This window comes from Ictalurus punctatus, chromosome 25 (genome assembly GCF_001660625.3).
Source record: "Ictalurus punctatus breed USDA103 chromosome 25, Coco_2.0, whole genome shotgun sequence".
Lineage (NCBI taxonomy): Eukaryota > Metazoa > Chordata > Actinopteri > Siluriformes > Ictaluridae > Ictalurus > Ictalurus punctatus.
In genome coordinates, this window is record NC_030440.2 from 3,160,011 (window position 1) to 3,180,532 (window position 20,522).

The 20,522-nt window shown below is 36.0% G+C and overlaps 1 protein-coding gene across 2 annotated transcripts in view; it reads right to left on the minus strand.

Moving 5' to 3' along the window:
- Nucleotides 1–3,519: 3,519 nt before the first annotated feature.
- Nucleotides 3,520–20,522, minus strand: part of LOC128628635 (disks large-associated protein 2) — a 145,372-nt gene continuing 128,369 nt past the window's right edge. The window contains exons 6-7 of one of the 2 annotated variants that reach the window (XM_053675591.1): nt 18,111–18,766; nt 3,520–17,663 (exon numbers count right to left, since the gene is read on the minus strand). In XM_053675591.1, coding sequence (XP_053531566.1) covers nt 17,658–17,663; nt 18,111–18,766 — 662 coding nt within the window. In that variant the 3' untranslated portion in view covers nt 3,520–17,657. Of the gene's footprint in view, nt 18,767–20,522 lie in introns of both variants that reach the window. The other variant, XM_047150841.2, reaches the window with a different exon arrangement.

The window sequence follows — 20,522 nt, forward strand, 5'->3', positions numbered from 1 at the left end:
TCACTACCACGAGAGTATATGCTGTTTTACACCGCTGACAAGTTGCAATCACACACTATACTCAAGGATATTGAGATGCCAGATAGAAAAACAGTTACACCGGGGGGATGATATTGCTTTTTTATTTGAAGCATGAAGACAACATGCCACATACCATTCAGCTCTTACATGCCTTAATCTCTTCAGTGAGTACTGTAAGCAGTAAGTACTGTTTTTTAAAGAATTTAACTCTGACTTCATGTCAGAAGTTAATTCCCCAATGCACTGTATTTCACTCTCATCGGTGTGTTGTACAGTAGTCAGGCCACACTGAAATGCAAGCACTGTCCAATCACAGAATTAAGCTTACTTGGGTACGTTTTTGTAATCAGAAAAGGGAGAAAAAGGACAGAAATTGTACTTTTCCAGGAGGCATTGCCATCCATGTAAAGGAACACCTTTTATAGGCTCATTGTTTCTTCAATCTTACTGCACTGAAACCTTAATTACCAAGCTTTCCATAAAGTATGAGAGCTTTCACTTCTTTGATTATAGTCACACGCCTGAGAACAGCTTAGATCTGTGATTGAACAATGACTGCATTTCATTGTGGCACAACTGCAAAGCACTGGTATAAGTGAAATGCAATGCACTGGAGAATTACATTAACTTCTGATGCTAAGTCAGTATTAAATTCTTTAAAAAGCAATCCCCTGTTGAAGAGCTCGGACGTCGTGTGAGAGCTATGCACTGGAGGTTTTACTTCTTGGTTGTGAGGTCTTTGAGACTTAAATTCTGAATACATTTGCACTGTCTGTGAAGTTGCTGTATGGTCATTAAGATCATACATAGGTGGCTTAGTAAGATGTGAATCAGACACCAATTCGCTTTGAAATTCAGCCAAATACAAAATGTAAATAATTTCCCTGTACCCCAAATTCAGTTGATCAGCCAAGACAAGTTTGTTGCCTGAAGATGGTAAAGTGGAGGACATATTTAATTTTCAGCTACAGTACATTAGCTATGTAGCTCAAGTGAAAAGCTAAAGAAGCAAACACCAAACATGTCTTGGCTCATTGACTACATCTTGAGTGAGAGGGAAAATGTGCACATTACATTTTTGGGTAATGTACTCCTATAAATCTTCACTTTTATGTAACTAGCTATTGGCTAGGTTGAATTCATAATCTGCTAAAATGCGAATATTAGACGAATAAAACATTATACAGATTATAAAGACAGGGGTAGTATGGGATGTCATTGTTTCATTGAGAAAGAGGTGTTATATTGAGGGAATATACAGTATCTATCTGTTAATAAGCTAATCTGGTTAATGATAAAGTGCTATCTAACATGGCTTTCTCTCTACAGACAGGAAGTTGAGTTTTTCTTTTGTCCACTGTGTTTGACTGATTATATTCAAGTGGGATATTATACCCTTTTTCTAGCTAATGTGAAATGTGTCTGTAATGATGTGTCAGTGTGTGGATATCCATCCATCCATTTTCTATACCGCTTATCCTACTGGGTCACGGGGAACCTATCCCAGGGAGCATCGGGCACAAGGCGGGGTACACCCTGGACAGGGTACCAATCCATCGCAGGGCACAATCACACGCATTCACACACCCATTCATACATTCGGACACTTTTGGACATGCCAATCAGCCTAGCATGTATGTCCTTGGCCTGGGGGAGGAAACCGGAGTACCCGGAGGAAACCCCCGCAGCACGGGGAGAACACGCAAACTCCACACACACAGGGCTGTGGCAGGAATTGAACCCCCAACCGTGGAGGTGTGAGGGAAATGTACTAATCAGTAAGCCACCGTGCGCCCATGTGTGGATATAGTTATATTTATTATTGCATTATCATACAGCCAGTATTGGTGATATTGTCATCTCCCTATATACAGTGCATCCGGAAAGTATTCACAGCGAGGGAAAGATGAATGCAGCAATGTACAGAGACATCCTTGATGAAAACCTGCTTATACTTATTTACATGTGCTTATTTTATTTTTTATTTTTAATAAACTTGCAAAGATTTCAAACAAACTTCTTTCACGTTGTCATTATGGGGTATTCTTTGTAGAATTTTGAGGAAAATAACGAATTTAATCCATTTTGGAATAAGGCTGTAACATAACAAAATGTGGGAAAAGTGAAGGGTTGTGAATACTTTCCGGATGCACTGTATTATTAGTCCAATACTGTCTCTTTTTGTAGTGTAAAAACATTAATTGTCACATATTGAGGATATAATATTACAGTGATATGTAATTGACTAACTGTTAATTATTACTGAAGCAGGAGCAACATTTCTAGATATAAGGAGTTTTTATTATTCAAGATTTCTGTTTCTCACTCCTTTTTTAAATAGGATGTCACACAAGTTAACAGTTTTTTCCCCCCTTTTGGGTGTAATAACAGGCCCTCGTGTTTTGCGTTTATGTTTACAGTTTTAGGTCCAAATATGAAACTGTACTCGATCTTCACCTTCAAAAACACTAACTGAGCAAAGAATATGATCATTTTAAAATATTCTCTGTTAAATGGCTAAAACTGGTGTACAGTGGATAAAAAAAAAATCTACACACCCCTGCTAAAATGGCAGGTTTTTGTGATGTAAAACAAATACAATTAGATAAATTGTCAGATCTTTTTCTACCTTTAACATGATATAGCAATCAAAACAATTCAAACAGAAATAGAGGGGGAAATAAATAAATAAATAAATAAAAACTTACAATAACCTTGTCGCATATGTGTGCACACCCCTTAAATAATACTTTGTTAAAGCATCTTTTGCGTGTAGTACAGCACTCAGTCTTTTGGGGTTAGAGTATACCAACGTAGCACATCTTGATTTGGCGATTTCATTCTACTTTCCCTTGCAAAAATGCTCCTGTGCACAACCCTCTTCAAGTCATTCCACAGGTTTTCAATCTGGCTCTGATGGGGCTATTTTAAAAAAAGGTTGACCTTCTTCTGAAGCCATTTCTTTGTTGTACTTATATGGCTTATTATTGTGCTGGAAAGTGAAATTTTTCTTCATCTTCAACTAACAGGTTTTGTGCCAAAATAGATTGGTATTTGAAGCTATCCATAATTACATCTATTTTGACTAGTGCCTCGGTCGCAGCTGAAGACATGTTGTTCCACAGCACGAAGCTGACAGCACCATGCTTCAACATGGGTATGGTGTCCTTTAGGTTCTCATTTTCTCCACTTGATTATGGCCTTCTCTGTGTTCCATGGTATATCTAATATTCTGAAAATTTTTTGTACCCCTCTCCTGATTGACAATGAGATCCCATACATGCTTTATAAGCTCTTTATGGACCATGGCTTCAGCAGTCGGATTAAACTAGCCAAGAAAATCCTACAGAAACAGTTGATCTTTATTTGAGGTTAATCAGAATCACTTCACTTTGAATATGAGTTTAAATGTGATTGACTAATTCTTACAATAATGAATTTTTCTTTTCCCCTAATGTATTTCTATTTGTTTTTCACTTGAGTTTTGCTGCTATATCACATTAAGAATGGAAACTAAATCGGATATTATTTATTTTGGTTTAATTTTTACATTTTTTTTTTTTTTTTTGCGATTTTACAGGAGTGTCGACATAACCACTGTTAAAAAGTCTTTAGTGCAGCTTTTATGCATTCTGGCATTTTGTATGTTTCAAATGGGCTGATGTTTAAGATCAGTATAATGGCTAAACCAACCTTCTTGAACAGGTTTGTTTTCTTTGCAAAGTGTATTTTAATTTCTGACTGCGTTCAGGAGAACAGAACAGTTAGGTGATGTGATTACAGTAACATAATACAAAATGGTTGAAATATGTAATGATGTATAGTCATGTGAAAAAAACAAGCACACCCCATGGAAATTGTTGTTGTTGTTTTTTGACATATTTGGACAAGCAAATATCTGATCCTCTTTGAAACAGTAAATAAAGGTTATTAATAAAGGTGATACGCTCTATCCAATGACACATAAAATTTACATTTTGTAGTGATTTTCACAATTTAAATTAAAAAAAAAAAAAAAAAAAAAGATCCGTCACATGGAAAAAGTAAGAACAACCCTACATTTATCAAACCTTTAAATCCATTAAATTAGAGCAGACTGTCTGATGCAAAAAGAAGTCTCTAAGAACCCCAAAATTTCATCACAGGATCTGCTACCAAGTCTTACAACTGTTGGGTGCAGGCTTCTACAATCAGAAAGAGATTGCACAAATTTGACCTGCATGGGAGGCGTGCCAGGAAAAAGCCTTTGCAAGACTACAGTTTCCCAATGAGCATACAGGCAAAGACCAGGCCTTTTGGAATAATGTGCTCTAGACAGACAAATTAAAGTGCACCTATTTTTTTTTTTTTTTTACCTATCATGTAGTGTGTTATAGAGCTGTTTGTGAATGTAAGACGTCTGCAAAGTTTCCAAACTCAAAGTTCATGGCAAATGGAGTTATTGACTCCCAAAAGAAAGAACTGATTCTAAACAGCTGAAACGAGTAGTCAGTAATTCCATACTTACTTCCTGTAAAAACCTACGTAGGTTTGTAACAAAAAAAACCCACCTCTGGTCTTCATTGGCTACCTGCAAACAAGTGTACTTTGACCCACCCTGAAACAATACAGTTGGGATTGCATCCTGAAAGAGTTAGGTTCAGGTCTAGAAGACGTTGTTTTCTGCACTGCAAAAGCAAAATCACTTTGCATGAACTCCCAAAGGATAGGGATGTAAAGCATCAGTGGTTAAAATTCATTTTAAAACCATACCACAGCAGTTCAAGTCCGACCTTCGGTTGTGTTCCCGTCATTTCACAGACGACTGCTTCTCAAATCTAGCTGAAGTCAATGCAGGATTTGTGAAACGATTATTAATTAAAGATAGGGCCATACCAACTTTATTTGGACCATCTTACACCTCTGGATCACAACCTGTAAGTATGATGAATTATTTATGTATATATTTTCTACTGAGTGTTCCAAATGCATAGTTTTGTGTTACATACAGCCAGTGCTCAGCTGTTAGCTTGTTAGCTCTTAGCCTCTGCTAACCAGCTAACTCACGTTATTGTCAAACTATATATAAATTTACCACTGAGAAACATCCGTTCTTGTCATACTTGAGATGGTGGTTCGGGTTGATATTCTGATGTTTCATTATGGACTCAGGCTCAAATTGGTAAGGTAAAATGGACGACATTATTACTGAGCTGAAATTCAGATATGGTAATAGGCATTTCCTTTATGACACGTGCTGTAAGCGGTAGACCAATCACAACAGACTGGGACAGCTGACCAATCAGAGCAGAGTAGGCTCTCTGAAAGGAGGAGTTTACACTGAACGGATCCTGAGGAAAAAAGGTGATGCTGCAATGTAAATTATGAGAAAATTAAAGTGTTTTTTGTTTTTTTAGCTTGGATGCATGTAAACCTATTGTATGAGTCCTCTAAAACAAAATTAGGCACATTTTAAAAAGCATAATAGGTGCACTTTAAAAGATCGAGTTGTTTTAAAAGCAGACATGTAAAAGCAGTAAAAGCCGACATGTTTGCTGCAGACCAAAGACAGCTTTTCAGGAGAAGAACCAATTACCAACTGCTAAAGCACGGTGGAGGAAATGTTATGGTTTGGGGTTGCTTTGCTGCTTCAGGGACTGAACACCTTGCATTCATTGACTGAACTATGACTTCTGCATCATATCAAAGAGTGCTTGAAGATAATGTGAAGCCATCATTGCGAAAGTTGAAGTTGAACCGAAAGTGGACATTTCAACAGGATGCACACTAAGCACACTCGCAAATCCACCAAGGAACGGCTCAAAAAGAAGAAATGGAGGGTTATGGAATGGCCTAGTCAAAGACAAGATTTTAATCCTATTAAAATGCGGGGATTTGAAACAGGCAGTACATGCAAGAAAACCCTCAAACATCTTGCAACTGAAAGAGTATTGCATTGAAGAGTGGTCAAAAATTCCAGCAAGCCTGGTGGTCGATTATGCAAAATGCCTACAAACAGTTATTTCTGCTAAAGTGGGCAATACTTGCTTCTGAGGACATGGGTGTACTTACATTTTGCACAGAATATCACTTGATATCTATTGATATATATGTTGAATAAATTATTGAAAAAAGCTCATTTTCCTTGTGTTTTTTTCAAGCATATCAACTTTATTAATAGGCACTGTCTCAAAGACGATGTTTGATTGTCCAAATATGTATAATAAAAAAATAAATAAATAAATAAAGCCAACCATTTCAATGTTGTATTTATTTTTTTCACATGACTGTATATGTGGAGTGAATGGAAATGAATCCATACATGAGTGGATTAATGGTTATCGTGGGGAAAGGGTGCTAAAGTCTCACTAAAGTAAAGTCCATTTGAGATCAATTTGGCTCAGATGGATTCAAATATTTTAGACATAAGCGATGCTAGACATAGGTGTTTTTCGGACAACATACATATATACATACAGTGGTGATGCCCCCATGATTAGAGTGAATTCACTTTTCCTGGATGGAAAACAAATACGTCTGACAAGTCAGCATATAAATTACATCCCAGTGCGAATAGATTTTTCTTTTAGGGATGTTTGGGTATTCATAGACACAAAGAAGAAATAAGAAAACTTAATACATTTTACTGAATCCAACACAAAAGAAAGTTAAATAACACTTTAAGTAAGAAATAATAAGAAATAATATATATATACATTAAAAAAAAAAACCTGAATAAATTCTCTGCAGCATGATGATAAAAAAACATTTGATAACTGAATGATTATCACATAAATAAATTATATCCCCTCCAAAACTGGCCATTACCTTATAAAATGCCATGACATTTTAACGGTGTTATTTAAGGACAACAGTGACAAATAGTATAAGAGTTTATAGGGCTGCGAAAGTGCCATTACATTTTTAAATGAAATTTTTTCTGCGTCTTTTATCAAACTAATTAATTTTCTAACTTTTAATCAGGTTTTAAATTGTTGTGATCCTGTATTTGAAATAACTGCATGTTTAAATATAAACGTTATTATTCTGAGTAACATCATTATTATACTTTTTTTTTTTTTTTTGCTTCATTCTGTTATATAAAAAATCATCATCGGTCTCTTATTAGGATGTTACCCTTAATTAACCAATTAAAATTGATTAAGGAGTTAAATGATAACGATGCTCTGAAAAATAAGGTAATGATGACTAATGGAGAGGCTGAAAACAGTGTATTACAGACTGTTACAAAAACTTTCACTACGGAATGCAACTGCACATACAGAATCACCATACTACTATAATTTGAAGTGATAACATTGATAATATGTGTGTGAAATTTCCTGAAATATCGTATTGTAGGCACAGGCTTCGTGCTATCAGTGAAAATACGGACAAACAGTCCTTTTACTATAATTAGCCGGATCTTATTTATAGATCTACATTTTCTATTTCAATATTATGTTAAAATCTTTCCTTTATCTTATCTTACAAACACAACTGGAAATGCAAGTGCATGCAAGTATATGTATGCATTATCTCTCCAAACGTTATTTTACTAGCAATGATCAAATTGGCAATAAAAACTAGCTTTGGCAAACTAGGTCACTAAATTGGAAGGGATTTAGACTTGTAGTATTATAGTTTATATTCATATTCTATAACAAACCTGGATTTTGTAGATAAATTTGAAGTGTGATTTTAACTGGAATTAGCAAAATACTGTATATCTTACCAAAAACTCGAACAGCCAATATAGAACTAGCATGTAGTATTAGCATTGAGTAATACTAATTTAGTTATTTAAATGTGTAAAATTACCATGCCTTTATATATATATATATATAAAATGAATGAAGAAAGAAGAAAGAAGAAAGCCTTGTGCAGTCTGTACCCCACAGCTAACCGACCAGCTAGGAGACCGAAACAGTAAAAAGGAAAAAGGGAAATGGAGAATCGAATAAAAACACCACAGTGAGAAATTAGGCCTGCCGTGGAAGCATGCACTGGGAAGGAAATGTGCCTTTTCTGCATTCCATAAGCATAAAAACATAATCTCTACCCAAGAAATACACTTTTAATGTGACACATAAAATCACATACTCATTCATATAGAATCTGCAATGTTCTTAAGGCATGCTGGGATTTGATTACAACAGTGTAGCTATGAACCCCATTGAAATGACAATGTCAAATTTAAAAGACCTTTATAATAGATTGTATTTCCACTTTAAACACACTCACATTCTGTTGCATTTTCTTTCAAAATAAAGCAAAGCAAATGATTAAATTAAACTCTCACATCGACAAGAATGTAAATACGGTATAAAGGAATAAAATATCAAATTCAATTACGGCAATAAATAAAATATTAAACAAAAAAATACAAGTAAACCCTCGATTTAATGATCCGAAAACTTTCTTTTGTTTTTGTCACCCTGAGTTTAAGTAACGTAATTTACTCAAATTTGTTTAAGAACACCTGAGTGTCAATTTAAATAATAATGACCTGCAGATGGGTGACAAACATGATTAACAAAGGAAGTTCTTATCCCAGATTACCCTGCCCACATCCACAGGGCAAGAGGGCTCACTGCATTGCATGAAATGATTTTGGACTGACAGCACTCTTCAACACCATCATCTAAACATCACTTAAGGGAATATATTTTGTAAGAATGCTGTCCGTCCCTCCAGTACACTTCACTGCAGATTTGTAGAATGGTACATGGAAGCTGTTTTGGCAGCTCATGGTGGCCCGACAGTTAACTAACCTAGTGTTGATTTTTTCCCTGTAATTTTTCACCCAGCTGTATATTATATTAAATCTTATTGTGTGATTTGCGGCAAGCTATTTCGCCACTGAGCTACCGTGTACTGTATATGTTCATCCTAAAAGACATAGTTTAGCATAAAACATAGACAAGACCTGGATTAATGCAAAATACACCTCTTCATTTTCCTTTTTAATGCCACAGATCATTTCTAATCATAAACTTGGAAACACAAATGAGATCATCAGGGGGAAAGAAAAAAAAACTAACCGATGCATACAATTAATAGACATTCTGACGTTATGGTACTTCTCATGACCTGGCTACAGCACTTTTACACAAAGAGTCTGGCAAAAAAAAAAGTTAAATTATAGTAAAATATATCGAAAATATAGTAACTGAAGGGTCAACAAGTCAGTACTAATTACAGAATTATTTATAATGAAATAGTATTTAATATAATGTAGTAAATGCACAGGTTGCAAAGAAAGGTGTGCACAAGTAGAGAGTTCAGTTTTATATCTATTAGTGAAAAATTATTTTCGTAATATTCCATAAAACATGACAGTGTCACTTCAAAATTGATGACATACGGGTCCTGTATAATCAAGATTAATACGGCAATCTGTTCTTGATTATCTCGAGAACTTATTCAGCTAGGTTCCCCTGATTCAGTTTTAACATCACCAGAGAAACATCAGAAATGACTTCAGCCAATCATGTGGCAGCAGCAGCACAGTACGCATTCATACAATCATGTAGATACAATAAAGAGTTTGAGTTCATTTTACATCAAATTCACATCAGAATGGGGAAAAAGTCTCAGTGATCTTGACCGTGGCATGGTTGTTGGTACCAGGTTTGCATTTGAGTATTTCAGAACCTGCCGATCTCCTGGGCATTTCACACACAACATTCTCATGTCTAATGAAATGGTTGAAAATCACCACTATTTACAACCATGGTGAGCGGAGAAACAACTCAGAACGCACAACACGTCAAACGTTGAGGTAGATGTCTACAACAGCAGAGGACAGCATCAGGTTTCACTCTTGTCAAATAAGAACAACTATCTGAGCTACAGTAGATGACAAAATTGGACAGCTGAAGATTGAACAAACATCACAGTCTGTAGCTTTTCTTGTTCTTATCAAATGTTTGAATAATCAGTATTGAAAAAAAAACAATCCAATGAACAATATAAAGAAATAAATAAGACAAAATAATAAAACAAACATACAGTTACATTTAATTACATAAATAAAAGTTACAGTTAAATTATTTTACAAAAAATCCGTGTACTATGGGCCAGCATTTCTTCACATCTTTAAACCTTAAGTGAGGTTCATGACGCATCATTATAGGACATACATTTACGCTTTAATTATACAATTTATATAATATAATCTCTACGCCTACATACACTTTAGACAGTTTGAATTACCGTATAAAATAATGATTGTTACGAATGCGGTAATTGATGCTCAAGAATAAAAATTAACGGTCTGTTTAGGCTGTGGCGAAAAAAAAGAGATGTAGACTTACTTGTTTTTACTTACATTTTGTGTTTATTATTATTATTATTATTATTATTATTATTATTATTATTATTATGTGTTAATATTAATTATCTACTATAAAGAATAATACATTTTAATTAGTTTGTGTTCCACAGAGCAAAGCATTCTTACCCTACAGACCAGAGATAAGATGACTATAGAAATCAGTGAAATAATTTTATTTATTTATTTATTTATTTTATTTTTTCTACAGCTTAAATGATGAATACTGAAAATCCCAATTATAGTTGTTAATGACACCGCAGGAAGATTTAAACTGCCCTGTCATCACTCATTTGGCTCATAAACAAGGCAACTATTTACTTGGCTATCAACAATCGCATTAGTTGAAGGCCGCTTTCTGTCACTATTTAATTTTTTTTTTCTGTTTAAGCCTAACTGTAAAACTTTAGAGCTGTTAAGTTTGTAAAATCAGTCTGCTCAACAATATAATTTTATTTAGATTTATCTTCTACTCTCTGGATACAAGGTTTAGAATTTCAGAACTGCAGTATGAAGGCTATTGTTCCATTTTTAGTGTATTTCTATATATACACATGGCAGTCTCTATTAGTTATGTACTTAATATTAATTCAGCATTAATGCTCTTCTACTACTGTGTCAGATATCTTGGTGGTTCTGATTTTTTTCCAGGGATTTACAGCCTGCATACATTTCAGCAGTGTATATACTATAAGAAAGAATTCAGATAAGAAAACAAAACAATGATGAGAAATGGAAAAACAAAACAAATTCAGGGAGCATATTATCATGTTATCTATTTTTGTTACAGACAGTTACCATTATTGTAGGTCGCTCACCTATATGAAAGTGTCAGCAATGTACACACCAATGTTTCAGATTCATCATACAGTCATGTGAAAAAATAAGTACACCCCATGGAAATTGTTGGCTTTTTTGACATATTTGGGCAAGCAAACATTTGAACAAAGCCGCAAGGAAAAATAATCAATCATTGAATAAATCGTTTTTTCAATAATTTATTCAACAAAAATATCAATACATGTGATATTCTTCTGTGGAAAAAGTAAGTACACCCTCTGCCTCAGAAGCTAGTATTGCCCCTTTGAGCAGAAATAACTTTTTGTAGGCGTTTTGCATAATTGTCCACCAGTTGCTTGCTGGAAATTTTGACCACACTTCCATGCAATATTCTTTCAGTTGTAAGATGTTTAAGGGTTTTCTTGCATGTACTGCACGTTTCAAATCCCCCACAACATTTTAATGGGATTCAAATTCAGGCTTTGTCTAGGCCATTCCATAACCATCCATTTCTTCTTTCTGAGCCATTCCTTGCTGGATTTCCTAGTGTTCTTAGTGTTCATTATCCTGTTGAAAGGTCCACTTTCGGTTCAACTTCAACTTTCGCACAGATGGCCTCACATTAGCTGTCTTTGGTCTGTGCCAAACATGTCTGCTCTTACTGTGGCCAACCAACTCTATCTTTGATTCGTCTGTCCGGAACGCATTATTCCAAAAGGTCTGGTCTTTGTCTATATGCTCGTTGGCAAACTGTAGTCTTCCAAGGCTTTTTCCTGGCACGCCTTCCATGCAGGTCAAATTTGTGCAAATCTCTTTCTGATTGTAGAAGCATGGACTTTGACACCAACAGCTGCAAGACTTACTAGCAGATCCCGTGATGAAATTCTGGGGTTCTTGGAGACTTTTATTTGCATCAGATGTTCTGCTCTTTGGTTGAATTTGCTGGGACGTCCAGTCCTGGACAAATTCCTCACAGTGGAATGTTGTATTTCAAAGAATTTGGAGATCTGTTTAAATCCCTTGCCAGACTCATGGGCATCTGCAACCTTTTTTCTGAAGGCCTTACAGAACTCTTTAGATTTTGGCATGATGAACACCAGACACTAGATATGAGAGGGGTATAAACAAGACCGGTTCCACCACCTGCAATCCCTAAGCAGGTTCTAATCACTGGCACCCAATCTTGAACACCTGAATCAAATTTTATGGATTTGACGGGATGTACTTTCCATGTGACTGGTCTGTTTTTTGTTCATTTAAATTCTGAAAATTACTACAAAATGCCAATTTTATGTCATTTGATGTTTGCTTGCCCATATATGTCTAAAAGCCAACAATTTCAATGGGGTGTAATTATTTTTTTTTACATGAAATGTATATATCATATACTGTATGTTCATATATACAAACTGCCGAGGTATGAAAACTCATTGAATGTTTTGATTACTATAAAATTGTTAGTCATATACTTAGCCTTCATGGTCAACATGTTTGAAAGATTTTGGAGTGGCGTGTTAGACAGTGCTCTGCTCCAACAGCATCAATACACCAATTGAGGGAATATTGTAAAAATGTTTATCATCACTCCAGTACAGCTCAAGAGACTTTTAGACTGTGGAACACCACTGAAACACCTTAATAAGACATTTTCCTATCTCTCTTTCTTTCTTTTTCTCTGTCATATTAACCATTTTTACATTTTATAAGTCCCAGTTCACTATTACAAATATTAGGTGCAAAAAAACAATCATAAGAGACCACAACTAAACAGTTTAATACATTTTAACCAAATATTAGCTCAATTTTATGAATGAAAATGCAAAAACCCTCAAATGACAATTAAGTAACACATATAAAATTTGACTTGTTATAGCTAAATATACTATTCTTTCATGGAAAAAAAATCCACAACGGCAGCTCAAAGTTCCAAAGTTATGATTAATTTATTTCATGATTTCCAAAAAAAATATTAGGTGCTCAAGTGGTGCAAACTGAATCAATAATGGCAGTGAGCTATAAATAGCAGGAACAACCACAAGGACAAATAACGTCTACAGAAATAAATCATGTTTCAATCAAGTGTTTGTATGCATCATATTTGTAGCCTGAATTGCAAGTATGGTCTTTTATTATCATGACAATGATTTTTGTTGTTGTTGTTGCATATGTGTATGGAGTTTGTGTCCACATCGCTTCTGTACTTTATAATAGTTTCAATGTAGGTGTCAGAGAAAGCTAGTGTTGTGTTTACTTAAAAAAAAAAAAAAAAAAAAAAAAAAAAAAGATTTCTGAATTTAGATTTTTAATATCATGCTGTGCGTTGGTTAATGCATCTTCTCTGACTGTAGGGGCACAAATTAATGTTCTAATTATATTCAGAGGCAAAACTTGAGCTGCAGCCTCTAAACAATGCTGAATAGTTTTGCCTTCAGGTGTGACTGAATTATTAATGTATTTTAATAAACACAATGGGAAATATGGATTATATACTGATAGGTTATATAAGAGCAATAGCAAGGCTTATAATCTGCTTCAGCAGAGCATTTAAAGTGAGCTAATTACTCAGAAAAGCAAATAAATTTGGGGTTTTTTTGCACAGAATCCTTCCAGTTGGTTTATTCTAAACATATATGATTTAAAATGATGGGCCTTAATTACATTGCTTGCTACATCCCAGATCCATAGACTTAAGCCAAGTGCACACTACACAACTTTCCAGATGTGTGAATCACTAATCACTGTCCTGTTCATACTATATGATTTTAATCACTTTAATCAGTTTTGTGGATGTAGGAGTGTGCACACTACAAAATCACAAGACTCATACACAACCTAATCCAAAAAATAGCTGATCCCCAAATCCTACATTTTCACAAAAATAAACACAGGAAGTCATCTATCATGTCACTTTAGCTGCATTTGACTAAAACTCATAACTCGGAATTTCTGACCTCCGATTAAGAAAAAAAAAAGAAAGAAAAAAGAAAACACCCTCTTAACTCAGAATTCCTACTCAGAAGTTCTGAAAGGTCTCCTCGACAGCTCCCAAGTTGACCACATGACATCAACTCAACATGGCTGCTCATAGCATCACCAGAAGCAGCAATTATTTACATTTAAAAGAGTATACTGTATATACAGTGGTGCTTGAAAGAATTTTCTATATTTCTGCATAAATATGACCTAAAACATAATAAGATTTTACACACATTTATACAAAAGTCCTAAAAAGCAGATAAAGAGAACCCGATTAAACAAATGAGACAAAAATATCATACTTGTTCATTTATTTATTGCAGAAAATGATAGAATATTATATATCGGTGACTGGGAAAAGTATGTGCTTTCAGTATCTGGTGTGATCCTCTTGTGCAGCAATAATTGCAACTAAACATTTGCGGTAACTGGTGGTCAGTCCTGCACATCGGCTTGGAGGAGTTTTATCCCGTTCCTCAGTACATAACAGTTTCAGCTCTGGGATGTTGGTGGGTTTCCTCACATGAACTGTTTGCTTCAGGTTCTTAAACAACATTTCTATTGGATTAAAAGTCAGGACTTTGACTTGGTCATTCCAAAACTTTAACTTCATTCTTCTTTGACCGTTCTTTGGTAGAATAACTTGTGTGTTTAGGATCATTGTCTTGCTGCATGCCCCACTTTCTCTTGAGATTCAGTTCATGGACAGATGTCCTGACATTTTCCTTTAGAAATCGCTGATATAATTCAGAATTCATTGTTCCACCAATGATGGCGAGTCGTCCCGGCCCAGATGCAGCAAAACAGGCCCAAATCATGATACTACCACCACCATGTTTCACAGATGAGATAAGGTTCTTATGCTAGAATGCAGTGTTTTCCTTTCTCCAAACATACCACTTCTCATTTAAAACAAAAATTCTATTTTTGTCTAATCTATAAACAAAACATTTTTCCAGTAGCCTTCTAGCATGTCCACGTGATCTTTAGCAAACTGTACAGGTGCAGCAATGTTCTTTTTGGAGAGCAGTGGCTTTCTCCTTGTAACACTGCCATGCACACTGTTGTTGTTCAATGTTCTCCTGATGATGGACCTCAGAAATCTCCTTTGTTCATGCCATGATACACTTCCACAAACCTGTCTTGTGAAGATCATACTTTGACAGATTCCTGTTCCTTAAATAAAACAGGGTCCTCACTCACACCTGACCAGCATCCCATTGATTGAAAACACCTGACTAAGTTCACCTTCAAATTAAACTGCAAATCCTAGAGGTTCACAAACTTTTGCCACTCACCGATATGCAACACTGGATCATTTTCCTCAAGTATAATATTTTTGTCTCATTTGTTTAATTGGGATCTCTTGGTCTACTTTTAGGACCTATGTGAAAATCTGATGATGTTTTGGGTCATATTTATTCAGATATATAGAAAAACATTCAAGCACTACTGTACTAGTATTTTCTTTAGATCAGTCAACATACACACATATTCACTTGTTAAATCTATAACACTGACTATACAGATCGCTGTTTAGTCACTGAACTATCACTCATCACAGTTAGCTTGCTAGATTTATGCTAACAAAAGATAAACATGATGGTGTCCATGTTTTTTTTTTTTACTTTGTACTCTAGCTCAAATGCATGGAGGTCAAAAAAATGTTTCATTTCTCAACTTCTGAGTTAAGTTGAAAGCAGCAGACTTTGGCTGTGGTTGTTGTTTCTGCAATATTTTGTATGGAACTAGAAAAAGGAGAATAAGGGAAAATGTTAAGGAAGGATTGGTTGGGGAGATGCTGACAACAAGAACTGTTTATTCTGCAAACAGAACCAAAGGGGAGCCTTTTACATTACTTTTTACATACCAGGAATCATGTAATAAGAGCTGATAGAATGAATGTTGTGCTTGCATTTTGCCCTCACCCTCTCACAAACATATGGATGAAAATAAACTGGATTCAGGGATCTGCTGCACATGTCCGCAGATGAGTTTGATTTCCTCTTGGACGCTTATTGGCTTTTTCTCAGCAGTGTTCACGCTACATGATTAGTTACCAAGCATGTCAAACATGCTTAAAAATGTCATTTAAAATTTGGTCACTGAACTGCTCAGTTGTGACTACACAAGCAGTCACAGTGTAACAGAGACAGGGAAATCGGGACTAAAATTGTGTGGTGTGCACAATGCTTAATTCAAAGCCTAAATTTTGTTGCACTTAACAGCAAGAGGGAAAAAACAAAAAACAACAACAGACAGAAATAAGCATTGAATGTTGGACTGTAAAACAAGCATGCTTGTAAGACAGACACTTTACTGTACCCAAGAGATCATTTGCTAACAAACCAAGTGTCCGCAGTCAACAAAGCCGCTTTTGGTCTAACTTGAAAACCGTCTTCTCCATAACTACTTTGGCATGAATATGATTTTTCCCTTTACAAAATAAAATACCCTTTAAAGTCTTTACTTTTGACACAGTACATAAAACAGAACAGCCAAAAAAATATAGAAATATATTTTATGTTAAGGAATGTTTCTCATAGTTATAATATATTTAGGTTTACTGTCTGTTTCATTCTATAAATATGTTTCTCTTTTTTGAATGAAATTAAATAAATATTATGTAGAGGATTCACAGTATAACTCCAGCAGTTGTATATGGGGTTGTGCGCATAAGCCTTGTATGCACAACATAAGGTATATCTGTGTATTTTATACCCAATCATGTAAATGTATTGGGAAGATTGAAATGACTTTCATAGCCATCCCTACATTTCATTCTGAATAAATCATACTCTTTTATAAAGTACAAAATATAATCTGACATCTGTAATAATTTTCTATTCTTCATTGCGATTACATACAAGTTTAAACTGTGTTGTATTGTCTGGCAAAAGAAAAAACAAAACAAAATTGGTCCCACTTAATTTGGATTAACCCACACATGAGTGTGGATGCTTAGATTGTAAACTGAATTAACTGGATTAGAATTTAGGATATGGACAGTAAATGTGCAACCGTTAATAAAAGTATCCACTATGTTAACATACTTTAATCCCAACACTAATTCTAATCTTTCATAGTTTTCTTAACTTCATTTATCTTCAAGTTTACAGCAAAAGGCTTAGTGTGAGGGAAGCATTTATGTTGATTTTTAAAATATCATGTGCTATGTAACTCCCAACCATACATTGTTAATGATTATGACCTAAGATCATCCACAGTAACTTCATCGCCACAGTGGCAAAGTGCTGTAGTGTACAAAAAAATCCTGATGGCACTCTGATGGACATCATTTAGGATGTTTAACTTGACCAACCAATATGAATTAAAACAAAACTTTGCCAATTCAATGCACTTGAGAGCAGTTGTCTTATTTAAACGACAATGAGCCATTTTTAGTAAACTCATGTTTGATTAGATCACATCATCAGGATGTCATTGTAGAAGGGCAGCATGTGTATACTTTAGTCAATTGAGAAGCTTAGTGGTTAATGGCGGAGCATTACGAAGACAGTTGGATGAAGATGACATTCCTTGCATTGCTTGCCACATTCTTGGGTCAAATCTGTGGAGACATATACATGTATGAAGAAAAAACGCAGCAAAATGGATTACTCTGTGATGGTTTAGCTAACCTAACATACACCAGTGTGGCATCTTCTCCTGATTTCAGTGTAAAAAAATGCCTAGCTAGCAATCATCTCTGCATAGAGCAAAGGGACAAGGACTGCACCCTGGCTCTTAATGTGTGCAGACTTAAACAGTACCTTGCCCCTGTTTGCAGGGTTGGTTAAGAGGGGAATTAATTCCCGAGTTTCATTGGATTGCATGACTAGCATGATCAGAATGATAGTGACAGGTAAGACATTGGGCCACTAGTGTACTTCCTGCACCAGAGTTCCAGACTGGAGCTTCTCTGTCCTTCTGGTCGACTACGACTTTTCTTCTTCCTGCTGGTGTCCATCTTGGTCTCCCCTAGTGGTCTTTGACCTGATAGATCGGTGGGACTTACCGGGCTTGTAGGGCTTGTTGGGCTGTTAGAGGTTGTTGGGCCCTCAGGTGTTCCCTCAGTGATCTCAATCCTTGGAGGGTTCATCACCTCAAAAATGTTAAACGGTGCCGGTTCCGGTTGGCACATGACTGAGACATCCACAGTGTTTTGTCGGACTGGACCATTATTGCCAGTTTGGATCCCAACTGACACTCGTTCACTTGATTGGGTAGAGCTTCCGGTCGCTGCCTCCCTGCACAAGGTCCACATGTTATAGCACTGAGTGAAGTTAAAAAAGTTGCTATTAAAGGTCTTGAGCTCATTGCACACATCCCGGCGCAGTTCGGCCAGCTCAAACCGCATGGCCGCAATCTCTTCCTTCCATTGCATGTTGAAGGCTGCCACCATATTGGCTGATTCTTTAAAAGCTTGAATGGCCTGAGGAACATGTGGTTCAGGGATGGAGGGTGTTGGAGCAGGAACATGGTACATGGGTGGAGAAGAAGTGGGTGCCACAGAGATGGCTGTTACAGTAGAACTTGTGCTGTGATGACTCCGACCAGCATTCTCTCTCTCAAAACGCTCAAGCTCCTGGTAAGCCGAGGAGCTAGCACCGTCATCGTCTTCTATCATATCCTCATTTAACAAAGAAGTGCCTTCCATCGCATCATAGCCCTCTGGAAGACAAATTTGAATATGGAGATAGAAGAACATTCAACAGCTGTGGGGTTGGGCAAAAAAATGTGCCATTAATCCTGACCATTATGAGTAATCCCTGTTTTTAAATATACAGTCCCCTCTGAAAGTATTGGAACAGCAAGGCCAATTCTTTTGTTTTTGATATACACTAAAGACATTTTGGTTTGAGATCAAAAGATGAATATGAGACGATAGATCAGAATTTCAATTTTAATTTCCTGATATTTAAATCTAGATGTGTTAAACAACATATAACATGGCATCTTTGGTGACCACCCATTTTTTAGGTGCGAAAAATGATAGGAGCAGATAATCTTAATATCGTGCTGTAAATTAAAATACATAACATTTAACATTTGGTTGCATATCCCTTGCTTGCAATAACTGCATCAGGCCTGTGACGCACTGACATCACCAAACTGCTGAACTCTTATTTTGTGTTGTTCTTCCAGGTTGCCTTACAGCTTCTATTAGTTCTTGTTTGTTTTAGGGGGTTTCACCCTTCAGCCTCCTCTTCAGGAAGTGAAATGCATACTCAGTTGTGTTAAGGTCTGGTGATTGACTTGACCGGTCTAAAACGTTCCACGTTTTTCCCCCTGATGAAGTCTTTTGTTGTGTTGACTATGTGTTTTGGATCATTGTCTTGTGGTATGATGAAGTTCCTCCCAATTCATTTGGATGCATTTCTCTGTAAACTGGCAGACAAAGTGGTCCTGTAAACTTTTGAATTCATTCTGCTGCTACCATCATGAGTCACATCATCAATAAAGTTTAGTGAGAATGTTCCAGAAGCAACCATGCAAGCCATGACACATCCTCCACTATGTTTCAGAGATGAGCTTGTGCTTTGGTTCACGAGCAGATCCTTTCTTTCTCCACACTTTGGCCTTTCTATCACTTTTGTAGAGGTTAATCTTGGTTCCAGAAGTTTCGTGAATCAACTCTGTATTTCTTTGCAAATTCTAATCTGGCCTTCTGATTTTTTACTGCTACTGAGTAGGGTGGTTTGCATCTTGTGGTATGGCTGCTATATTTCTGCTCTCAAAGTCTTCTTCGAAAGGTGGATTGTGATACCTTCACCCCTGTGAAGGTTGTTGGTGATGTCACTGTCTGTTGTTTTGGGGTTTTTCTTCACAGCTCTCACAATGTCTTGGTCATCAACTGCTTTTGTTTTCCTTCTGGTTCAATGACTGGTTGTTAGTATAACAGTGGTTTCTTTATTTTTCAGGACATTCCAGATTGTTGTATTGACTATGCCCAATGGCTCCAATCGATTTTCCCTCTTTTCTCAGCTTCAAAATGGCTTGTGTTTCTTCCATAGACAGATCTCTGGTCTTCATGTTGGTTTATCATCGAGCAGGGCTCAAACCAAGAATATACACTCAGAGCTATCAATTGTTTAAACAGTCTAACAGGGCACATCTGAGCAACAAGAAAATTCTGTCACTCCTGTCGTGTTCCAATATTTTTAATCACTTGGGTGGGTTCAAACAAAAGGTGACATGTTCTAAGTTGTGTAACACATCTAAATATCAGAAAATGAAAATTGAAATTCTGATCTCTCATTCATATTGTATTAATCTTTTGATCTCAAGTCCAAACATCTTCAGTGTATAGCAGAAACAAAAGAATTGGCCTTGCTGTTCCTATACTTTCAGAGGGGACTGTATCTATGCCTGTAGTATGTGAGTAAAAACTCTGCATAGACACTTCTGTCATCAGCTGTAATTATTC